Source organism: Telopea speciosissima, chromosome 2, assembly GCF_018873765.1.
Source record: "Telopea speciosissima isolate NSW1024214 ecotype Mountain lineage chromosome 2, Tspe_v1, whole genome shotgun sequence".
Taxonomy (NCBI): Eukaryota; Viridiplantae; Streptophyta; class Magnoliopsida; order Proteales; family Proteaceae; genus Telopea; species Telopea speciosissima.
In genome coordinates, this window is record NC_057917.1 from 58,996,284 (window position 1) to 59,008,579 (window position 12,296).

Genomic DNA, 12,296 nt, shown 5'->3' on the forward strand with positions numbered 1-12,296 from the left:
TCCCACTACTGCAGGGTCTGGGGAGGGGCATATGCACGCAGCCTTACCCCCCACTTTTTGTAGAGAGGCTAATTCCTTGTTCGAACCCAAAACCACCAGGTTGCAATAGAGAAACATTACCGTTGCGCCGAGGCCAGCCCTCAAGTAGTTTAGCATAAATACGCATAAAATAATTTCAGGGCACAAATAAATGCAATAAGAGCCCACATAGTATATTGATCACTACTATAGTAAAATAAATTCATTATCCAACGAAGATATTTTCAACATGAGGAACAGATAGCAAGAAAACCATTACGTAAGCAGAAACATTAACAGATAGCAACTGTACTTACTTGCTCTGTATCATCAAGGATCACAACGGCACTTTCAGCTCCCAGCACCACATCAAGGCCCTTTTGGTGTCTTTGGGTGCAATCAGCTTGCGAGATTACTCTGGAACTAAAATAGACCCTCCCAGGGTCAAGGAGCTTTGCCATTTCCAATGCATAGGAACGTTCTCCCATTGTGTATACATACATCTCAAACATGCTACTTGCTTCTTTTAGGAAGGTATGAACAAAGGGTCTTAACTTTGTTAACATGTGTATAGAGTCCAATCTGAATACGCTGCCATTTGAGACATCTAGCATTCAAAAAAATCCCTTAGAAAGCAAAACTGTAACGGATAACAAAACTCAATGATTTGTGCAAAAACGGAGCAATTAAACAAAACAGAATTGTAAGGCATAAAGGACATGGAAATAGTCACATCCGATATGATTGTACAGATAGGAAACATCACATCGAGACTTATTAGTGTCTTATGTGTGGTACATTAGTGATACAGAATTGGTACATAGATTGAGTTTCAAACTGGGTCCATACCTGGCCCATATTATGGGATTATTTAATTCCAATTTCCCAGCCTATATTCTGCCCAAGGATAGCTATCGGCCAGTCTATTTAGGGGGATAATATAGCTATCGATCTTGCTGATTTGAAGGAGAATCAATTCCAGGTCGACCAGCTTTATTTGGAGAAATATTTTCCAGGTCTTATGGCCATCGAGCTTGCTGACTTCAAGGAGATATTTCCATAATCAAGTGCTGCTCATTGGCTATAAAGCTTACCTATTTGGGAGGATATCGACCAGCAGTTAAAGAAGATAATGACCATATTGCTGTGCATGGAGGCCTTTTTTTCAAGTCAAAAACAGTTGTCAAGCTGATCTGGATTAGGAGAAATTTTAGGATTCAGTTATACCTTGCATGGGGTTTTTTTATTAGACTAGAGAAGTTTCTATTTCTTAAGAGTTGTTTTATGTAATTAGTAGTTTCCTTTTCTAGGACTTTTTAGATTTTTAATTAGATTGGGATACCATTTAAGTAGTTTCTATTTAGGATAAAGTTCAATTTGTGAGGTATTCCTTTCCACGCAAGCAGGGAACCTTTTATGTAATCGATTTGAAGTTTATAAATAAAACAAAAAAAGGCTGAAACAGCCAAGTCGAGTTGGAGAGAGGATGTGCTTGGTTAAAGCCATTCATAGCTGTGAGAAACAGCTCCTGTGAGAGACAGGTACGGTAAGAGGCCATGAGTGAGAGATTCGGGAGAGAGTGGGATACTCGATCCAATCCTATCCTTCTTTTTGTTTCTATTTCAATTGATTTGATTGTGTGATTTACTACAAGTTCATCAATTGTTGCCCAGTGTTGGAAGACCAAACCAGCATTAAACTTTGTTCAAGAAGATTTTGCCTCGGGCTAGGTCCTTCGTGATCCAGCCTCACATTAATTAGTTGTAAAGGTACTACTGTAATTTTGGTATATTTTTCATTATAAATACACAATATGACTACTGATTGGAGTTAACCCAATTTTCTCCAATTGGTAGCACTCTCCTTTGTGCCTTCTCTTCTTCTCTCCTTGTTTTACTTCATTATTGTCGGTTCTTCTAGGTTTAAAACTGCTGTATGATATCAAGCTTTGAATAACCAACAGTTTCAGTACATCTTCTAGATTTGAGAGTCCCACTAGGGCTTTCATTTGTTGTGCTTTACAGCAACCTATGCCATTTTGCTTTTGTGTGAAACCTTAGTTGATAAAACATGAAAAACTAGGGTTTCTTATGATGATGGTAGATATTTACATGGAGTAATGTTAATTATCCTGTGCAAGAAGATTCTGCCCTACCATTGCAATCTACATCACATACATTGAGATTGAAGCTTGCGGCTCCTCTGTTTTTCCTTTTTTTTGGCTGCAACAAAAAGGTGGGCATATCTATTTATCCGGATGTCTGATGCTTGAGATAGTTTAAGGTTTATTCCTATGAACAAGACTCCTCTATCATCTCAAATTTGGTGCTGATCAGATAAGTGGACTGGTGTTACTGTTGGTTACTAAATTCTGACTTCTTAGTTTCTATTTGGTTGAGTTGTGGACCTTGGTGCAACGGTTAGGTTGCTTCATTGTGACCAAGTGGTCACGGGTTCAAGTCTCTGGAAACAGCCTCTCTGCGAAGCAGGGGTAAGGCTGCGTACATTATGACCCTCCCCAGACCCTGCAGTGGTAGGAGCCTCGTGCACTGGGTGCATCATTTTTTGTTGATCCCTGGAATCTATCCAATGGATTAAACTATTCTTTAGATATTGTGTTCGACATGTTGAATGGGGGATTCGACCAAGGGTTGATGCTGTTTTGCTTTGTGGATCTGAAGTTATCACAAAGTTTATAATTCTGAGAGTTTCTATTTTGATTCACCTTCTAATAACTGATCATCCAACCGTCGGATCACTATCAACTTTTGAGGGATGAGAGAATCAGCATGACTCGATCGGCATCCACAAATATCAACTTTGATGAGGCGAGGATCCAGCGCATCTCATGATCAACCATCACGATCTTTTGATGGTTGTTAGCAAACGACGGCTCTTCAATGGGAATCTGATTTTGGGGTTTCACAATTGAAATCGGACCGTCGATCAATTCTTCAATCGCAACCTGACCAGACTGTTTTTCAGTTTGATCATCGCTTTCATTGTCCACATCTGATCCACCTTCTGACGATTGTATCAGCATTAAAAAGCTCTGTTTGCAATTTTCGGAACCCATCACTCATTGAAAGGAGTAAATCGTATCGATCAACCTCAATGATTTAGTGGGTTTATGATAACAAGGGCAGAATTGTAAATAGAGTGAAAATCATATTAAGGTGGCAATATCGTAATTATGGGTAGTTCAATGATAAACTTGGAAACTAGAGATAAAAAAGGACAAAAGGGGATAAGAAGAAAAGAAGGGTCAGTTTAGGAACATAAAGGGAAAAAATAAGAAAAGAGAACTAAAAGTGAATCATGGGTGTCTTCTACTTGGAGTGAAGGCTTTTGACACGAGGAGACGACACAAAGGAGGCGGCTTCATAACTTGCAGAGAAGGAGAACTTCGATGCGAAGAAGCCGGCAGTGGTGTTCGAGTCCGACAAGGAGTTTGACACACAATTGGACTTCAACAAGGGACAGCGACTTCGATGGAACCCAAGTCTCTCTCCCGCATTGCTGGCGGAACATTGGGGTGAAGGGGGAGAATCAATTGGAGTTGTGGGGAAAAGAAAAGAACAGAAGAGGGTTGAAGGGGGGTGGGTTGGGGTTTCAGCGGTAGCAGTGGGTTTGGAAAAACCTTTCACGTCTTTTTTTTTTTGGATGATGTGTTCGCTGTCGCAGCGGAAAAAACAAAAAGGAGGTGGGGTGTTGTTGCAACAGCCGGAAGAGAAGATTAGGTTGCTGTGGGAGTCGATGGGAAGAGGTTTACAGGGGAAGGAAAGGGATCATACAGAGGGAGGAGAAACAGAATTAATGGGAAGGGATGGAGATGGATCCTTCAGCTCTGATACGAAATTGGTGGAAGGCCGGCTAGGGAAGAAGAGGAAACCTGAGAGGGATCTCAAAGTTGCAGGGGGGGGGGGGGGGGGAAGAAACTCACATATGCTCACAGCCACGCAGGCTCTCAAACACAATCAACTCAAATCATCTTTTCAATCTATTCAACGATGGGGAATTACACCATATATAAAGAGAAATAAAAGGCTCCTAAAAATAAAGACCAACTCTCTAATTAGGAACTTATTCAAACAAGGAAACTAAGCACAAATGGGAAACCAAATATCCTACAAAGCTAACTTCTAAAATAAACAGAATAAAATAAAGTAAAAGACATATTTCCCCAAATAACATAAATTCCTAAAACCCTACTAGATCCAAAAAACTCAAACTGGACCCAATTCATCTCCATCTGGATACCCAACTGGGTTTGGGTCGATCCAAGGTACTGCACCTGCATCAGAGACACCTATTGGACTGCTAAACTCGACCAGATTTGAAGGCTGATCTGAGTTCTGTATATAGAGTTATTACTCCTCCAATTCTACCCTATTGTTTTACCATGCGATTCCACTTGTTGACTACCCATCTAGCCATTGAATTTGTCCCTCATCCGAGGTACTAGCTGGTCGCTATTTGACCTCTCCTACTGCAGGATTGTTCTCTTACCTACAGCCTTGACTATCGCACCATTGTGTTTGCTTTTGTGACTATTTCTTGGTGTTGCTGGTGTATAGTCAATGGATGATTCAAAATCTTTTGTGGACTCTGTGAATGTTCACATTACTGCTATTAAACTCAATGGTGCATCCAACTACCTTCAATGGGCACAGACTATAAAGTACATATCAACGCCAAGAGAAAACTAAAATACCCAATGTTAGAACCCCCTCTTGCTGACTCCAAAGATGATGAGGAATGGATGCATGAGAAGGATACTCTACTTGTGTGGCTGTGGAATAGTATGGATCTGTCTCTCGCTGCAAATGTTATGTATCATACTTAATGGTATCCTAATCACCTAACAATAGTGACAACAAATCCAAAGGAAAACCAGAACTACATTGTTAGGAAGAACCAGATTTAGAGAGAATATGACGCAATCTACTTGTCAGATGGACCAGATATGCTGGTCGAGGGGTCTATATAGGAACAGAAATATAACCTCAAAATTGGAAGACAATTCACTAGTCAGATTGTCAGTTATAGTCTGGGCAGAAATTAGTAACTTAATAAAAGAGTGATCCTCAGTCCCTCACCACAGACCTGGATTTGTTAAAGACTCAACATGCAGAGTTTCAAGTGGCCAAGTTCCTATCGATTTAAATTCTGATCTGCAACCTATTAAAGGTCAAATACTTGGTGGCAAAAAAATTCCCTTAATGAACAAAGCCTTCTGTTGTATTCAACGAATTGTATCTCCCTCTCACTAAGTCTAACTCATCTTCCTCTTCTAAGGATCACTTTACCTTTGTTGTTGATGATCGTGATCGTGGTTCTGCATTTTCTAGAAGAGGTCATGGGTAAGGAGGAGGTCGAGGACATGGAGCTGGTGGAGGTAGGGGAAAGCAATCTGACCAAGGCTTACGTTAGTGCTCACTCTGTGGCAAGGTCAATCATACAAACGACAAACGTTGGGTTGAATATGGCAAACCTTAATGGGAGCAACAACTTGCTACCACTTCTATGGCTGAAGAGAGTTTTGATGTGGTGTCATAGAGCGAAACTAATGTTGCTTCTTCATCCGGAGGTGGTCAGTCTACATCCGTGTCTCATGATGATTTTTTTTTTTTTTCAACTCAGTTATTTAAACATGTCTAGTATTCATTCACTGAAGAAGTGGTCAAACAAGGAAAGTGGGACTTTAAAGGAGACATTAACATGATGTGGAATGAGATATCAACTTGTATTAAGAAGGTTGCTAAAGAGGTCGTAGGGGAAACGAAAGGAAAATGTCATCCCACTAGGAAGACTTGGTGGTGGGATGATGAGGTTCAAGCAGCCATTAAGACAAAGAAAGCTAGCTTTAAGACTTGGTAACGGACTAAGGATGTAAAGGATCTAAAAAAGTATAAGTTTGGCAGAAATGAAGCTAAGATTGTGGGGAAGATCTTTATAACCATGTCTGAACACAAAGGAAGGATGTCTGAAGTTAAAGAAGCCTTAAGAAAGATGAAAGTAGGCAAGGCACCAGGCCCATATGGAGTCCCAATAGAAGTGAGGAAGAGCTTACAATTATGTGGTCTATCTTGGTTAACCAATCTATTTAACAAGATTTGAGCACAACGAAAATGTCCAATGAATGGAGAAGAATGGTTCTAATCTACAGAAATAAAGGTGACATCTAGAGTTGCAATAACTATAGAGGCATAAAACTAATGAGTAATACTATGAAATTATGGGAGAGGGTAATAGAAGCCCACCTAAGAAGAGAAACTACAATTTCGGAGAACCAATTTGATTTTATGCCAAGTAGGATCAACAACAAAAACTATTTACTTACTCAGGAGGCTCATGGAAAGATTTAGACTTGCCAAGAAGGATCACCATATGGTCTTAATTGACCTAGAAAAAGCATATGACAGAGTCCTTGAAGAGCTAATCTGGCATGTTTTAGAGAAGAGAAGGGTGTCGAGTAAGTATGTAGATATAATTAAAGATGTGTATGATGGTGTGGTGACTACTGTGAGAATCGTGGGAGGGTAAGGTAATGACTTCACAATTACAATTGGGCTATATCAAGGATCAGCTTTAAGCTTTTATTTGTCTGCACTTATCATGGATGATTTAATTAGGAACATTCAAAATGAGCCAATCTGGTCTTGGTTTCTGGTTAGTTTTCTCTTCTATCCTGTCAACCGAGAGACCAGTTCTGGTCTGGTTTTGTTACCCTGAGATTAGATATTAATCCAAGGCATTATAACATTTGTTGAAGGCCTAAAGGTTCATATACCCTGATTACTCAACTGTTGTTAGAGTGTTTGTCAGTGTCGGATGCTGGATTTTTTTGCTGTATCCTACTGAAATTGTCATCTAGTGATCCTGCTGTGAAACAATTACATAGTTGTCTATTTGTAAACTGGTCTTACATTACAGGCATCCTACTAAAAATAAGTTATTTAATGCAGAAACATAAGATTGCAGTTTCATTCCTACTGAACAGTACTAAATTTGCAATCCTAAACCCCAAGCCCCGCCCACCCACCCAAAAGAAATTTTGATTTTCAAAGTATCAAGTTCTGGCACTTTCACAAACATTTTGGCATTTTAACTCAAGGAATAATGCAATCATCCAGCTAATTACTTTTTTGCACTGGGACAATATGCCATTTTAAATACTTTTTACTTTACATATCCATTCCAAACAGATGCAGGTGCTAAGAAATGTTAGCTCAAGAGAGTTGAGAATATATACGTGTTATCTGGCGCAAACAGTATCTTTGGGTTGGAATATAATATACCACAAACAAAAGTGACAGGAAGCATTTATCAGGAAAAGCTAGTTACAAGCTGCATATATAAACGGGAAAAAGGCTATAACATCCTTTCACTACCTTAACAGGAAAAAAATGACCTACCTTGCAAGGAATCAGTATGGTCCTTCAGGTACTCCTCTTTTGAATTTAGATCAACAAGTCGAGTTGAATTAAGCAAGGTGTGGTCCAAATCCAGTACCAAGTAAAGTTTTTTATCACGTAGCAATTTCTTCAGGTCCACCCCACGTAGTCGAGCAATCTCTTCTGTGCCAAGCCTTAAATCCTGCAAGCATATTGATGTCTATCCATGAGAAATTAAACTAGTCAACTGAAACAAATTAAGAATAGACAGGCTGAAGTCAGTAATAATACCTTGTGTACATAGCCAAATGCAACGGCTGATTCATCTTCCTCTAGCTGTCCACATCTTATGCACATCCCTCTAATAAAACCAGGATGTGGAGGACATATTTCCTCGTTTATGGAGGCATCTGCATATATTAACCAGTTAGGTCCAATACATTCCATGAACATCCAAAAAAATCTTATCAAGGGTGAAACCCAACATGCCATTAGGAGAAACCTAGGTTCAAGGATGACAAGGACTGGCACCAGTAATTTGAGTGGTTAAGTTTCAAATGCAGTTCTTAGAGATCAATACACTCCCTATAGGAGAAGCCCTGGTATTCTTAACACTTAAAAAGGTTTGGGGGGGGGGGGGGGGGAGGAGAGAGAGAAGTTATTCGTTTCTTTTTTGATTAATGGTGCTTAAAGATTTCTTTGTTCATAAAATGGATGTTTGTATATGGTGCTTGCAGTCCAGTCAAATTGAGTGATTTGATCCTGTTGAAATATGGGTGCAACAGGGTATAAGGGTATTCTTAGTATTTTATCTTGTTAGAATGTTCTAGGTTTGTCTTCTTTCTATTATAAATAAAGGAGGCTGTGGTCATACTGACACAAGCCATAATTTTCCCAACAATTTCCATCATTTGTATCAGAGCCGATCCATCTTGGGATCGAAAAAATTATGCCCTAGCCCTCTCTCGATCTCCCCTCTTTTTCTCGGCTCCCACATCTCTCTCACCTCTCTCTCATTCTTTCTTTTTCCTTACTTTTTATTTCTTCCTCTCGGTTTAGGTATACAACTTTAAAACCTAAACCGCAGAGGGTACCGATTGCTGTCTTCCTCACTCAGGTTCGATTGCATGACCTGAGAGAGTATCTTGTTTGCAAACCTTATTTGATGATTTGATTTCAACAGTAGCACTTTCTTGGTTGTTCTGTGCTATGGTTGGGTGCGGTTTACACATACTTCAGGCCATTATGTGTCAGTAGCCCATCTTCATTCAAGAGCATACCTTCTTTTGATCTTCAGCAATGTCGGACCTAACTACTGCATCAACTGGAATGGAAGGCACGGGTCGTGGAACTGATTTTCTTTCCTTCCCTATTAGCTCTCCATCAAGTTAGATGGAAGTAACTACCTGATGTGGTTGCTGTCAAGCTTCCTCTTTATTGATTCTCATGGGTATGCTGGTTATCTTACAGGCGAGAATGTTAAACATACTGCTGCCGGTCAATCTTTGACAAAATGGAATTCCGACAACTCGTTTGTTATGTCATTTTTCATCAACCCGATGCAACCTAACATAGCAAGGGGTTATTTATTGCTCGATACAGCAGCCAAAATCTGGAAGGCTGCCAAGAAGACTTATTCTCAGGTTGGTAATGATACCCAAGTCTATGAGTTGCAAAAGAAGATCCATGAGACCAAGCAGAACTTACTCAGTCACAGTAGTACAGTACTACTCTGAGTTACGTGGATTGTGGCAGGTGTTGGACTTTTATGAAGAATTCCAAGCTATCTGCCCTGATGATGCTACCACCTTCAAGAAACGTGAAGATAAGTTGAGAGTCTATGTTTTCTTGACTGATCTTAATGTTGAGTAAGATCAGATTCGTGCTCAAGTCCTCAGCAAAGATCCTTTACCAATCTTGGAACAGTCATATTCTTTGGTGCAATGGGAAGATAGTCGCTGTACCGCAATGTTATAGCCCATATCGCAGGAACGATCAGCCCTATATTCTGGCCCTGGTACCCAATCTCAGTGTGGCTCTACATGCTCTAGTGATCGTTCTACTTCTGATCGGGAACTGTTAAATGTGACTATTGTGGAAAGGAACGTCACACTAAAAATCACTATTGGAAGCTTCATGGTCAACCAACCACATCTCATGGCCGGAGTCGAGGACGATCTACAGTCCCATGCAAACCATATAGAAATATCTGACATTGCATTCACAGGTTCCTCTATCTTAGGATGAGCTGCAGACCCTTAGGCCTTCCACCACATCACCACCGATCTCTGCCCCTGCCCCTGTTACCTCTGATTCTAGTTTTGCCCACTCAGGTATTTCTTTTGGTGGTCATTGTGCACTGGTTGCATCCCATCCTTGGATAATTGACTCCGGTGCAACTGATCACATGACAGGTTCACCAAATTTATATTTTCAGTATCTCCTTCTTCAGAGAAAGATAGAGTTTGGGTAGCAGATGGTTCCCTCTTTTCTGTATCCGGAAAGGGTTCTATTCGCTGCTCCCCATTACTATCCTTGCAATATATTTTACATGTTCCAAACTTTTCTACCAATCTTCTTTCTATTAGTAATATCACTAAGATTTAAATTACAAAGTCATTTTTTCCCCATTTCATAGTGTCTTTTAGGACCAGGCAACGGGGACAACGATTGGCTGTGGTAGAGTGCAGGGTAGTCTCTACATGCTCGAGGATGGTCTTCCTTATGTTTCCACTGTTCTCAGCAAGACTCACCGGACAGTTACATCTCCAGCAGCCTTGACCAAATTACATCAGTGGCATAGAAGATTGGGTCATCCACCCATTGGCACATTAGCTAGAGTATTTCCTAGTTTAGTTAAGCAATGTAATTACCATGATTTTCATTGTGATGCTTGCATTTTTGCCCAGCAAATTCGTGCAATTTATCCAAGTTTGAATAATAAAAGTACTACCTCTTTTCATTTGGTTCACTCAGATGTTTGGGAACCTGCTCGCCATGTTTTTATTTCGAGATACCGATGGTTTGTGACATTTATTGACTGTTATACTCGCACTACCTGGGTTTATCTGTTACATCATAAGAATGAGGTTTCGCTGTTTTCATTTGTTTCATACTATGATAGACACAATTTGATGCGAAAGTACAGGTTCTTCATAGTGATAATGGTAAGCAGTACATGGAAGGTCCTTTCCAGGCTTATCTTGCGGATCAGGGTATTATTCACCAGACTAGTTGTGTTGATACTCCTGCATAGAATGGGGGCTGAAAGGAAGAATAGGCACTTGTTGGAGGTGGCCCATTCTCTCATGTTTGCCATGAATGTCCCAGCTCAATACTAGAGTGACGCTATCCTTACGGTTGCCTACCTCATTAACCGCATGCCTACTTGTTTATTGGACTTTCAATCACCTCTTGATGTTCTTGGTTTTACAACATTTATTGTACCACCTAAGGTGTTTGGCTGTGTTTGTTTTGCTCGTAATCATCGTTTGCCTGGTAAGCTGGATCCCCGCGGGATTAAGTGCATCTTTCTTGGTTACTCGGCCACTCAAAAGGGATATAAATGCTATCATCCTCCTACTCGGCGTGTACTTCGTACTATGGATGTGATATTCCAAGAGTCTATGGCCTATTACCCTTCCTTGGCACTTCTTCAAGGGGAGTCTAGTATTGGTGAAGATGTGCCTACATTGCCTTCATTGAGTTCTCTCGATAGTCCCATGGATGTTGAGATGGAAGATACTTTAGTTCATGGGGAGTTACAGCCAGAGTCTACACAGCAGCAACAACAACAACATCAACCGGTTCTACGGGTCTATTCACGAAAACAGCAGGTTGATACTACCATTCTGCCTGCATCAACTTTACTCATCCAAACGCCATCTCCTGATTCAGGTTCTACTCCATCTGGTAACACTCTTCCTACTCCTAGTCTCACTGATCCATCTCTTGATTTACCCATTGCACTTCGAAAAGGAGTAAGATCTTGCAGTCAACATCCCATATCAAATGTTGTGTCATATGACTCTCTTTCTCCTTCCTATCATGTGCTTGTATCCTTCTTGTCTTCTATTTCTGTTCCTCAGAGTTGGCAAGAAGCACTTCCAAATCCTCAGTGGAAAGAGGCTATGCTTGAGGAGATGAAGGCACCTGGGAAAAATGATACCTGAGAGTTGGTGACTCTTCCTCCAAATAAGAGACCTGTGAGTTGTAAATGGGTATTTACAGTAAAACAGAAGATGGATGGTATTATGGATAGATGCAAGGCTAGGCTGTTTGCCAGAGGATTTACCCAAACTTATGGGATCAATTACCAGGAGACGTTTGCTCCTGTTGCAAAAATGAATACCATTTGAGTTATTCTTTCTTACGCAGTTAACTTGGGGTGGAAACTGCAACAACTTGATGTAAAGAATGTGTTCCTCCATGGTGAGCTTGAAGAAGAGGTATATATGGAAATACCTTCTGGTTTTCCCTTGCCAAAAGACTCGGGACAAAGTTTGCAAATTGAAGTGTGCGTTATATGGGCTGAAACAATCACCCAAAGCTTGGTTTGGCAGATTTCATAAAGTCATGGAGTCATTTGGCTATACTTAGAGTAATGTTGATCACACTCTGTTCATCAAACGGTCAGGTGATAAGATTACAGTTTTGATCATGTACGTTGATGATATTGTGGTTACTGGTAGTGATTCTGAAGAAGAAATCCGGTTGAAGTCCTACTTGGGTAAGGAGTTTAAAATCAAAGATCTAGGGAAGTTACGTTACTTTCTTGGTATTGAAGTTGCTCATTCCAGCATAGGAATTTTCCTCTCCCAAAGAAAGTACACCCTTGATCTTCTCTGTGAAACAAGAATGCTAGGATGTCGTCCTATTGAT

General features: G+C 40.4%; 1 protein-coding gene across 2 annotated transcripts in view; it reads right to left on the minus strand.

The window, feature by feature from the left end:
• The window catches only part of LOC122652621 (RNA polymerase II C-terminal domain phosphatase-like 4), a 38,614-nt gene that overhangs the window by 11,481 nt on the left and 14,837 nt on the right, over window positions 1–12,296 (minus strand). For both annotated transcript variants that reach the window (XM_043846407.1, XM_043846406.1), the window contains exons 4-6: window positions 7,707–7,825; window positions 7,437–7,617; window positions 336–625 (exon numbers count right to left, since the gene is read on the minus strand). In XM_043846407.1, the coding sequence (XP_043702342.1) occupies window positions 336–625; window positions 7,437–7,617; window positions 7,707–7,825 (590 nt within the window). The remainder of the gene's footprint in view (window positions 1–335; window positions 626–7,436; window positions 7,618–7,706; window positions 7,826–12,296) is intronic.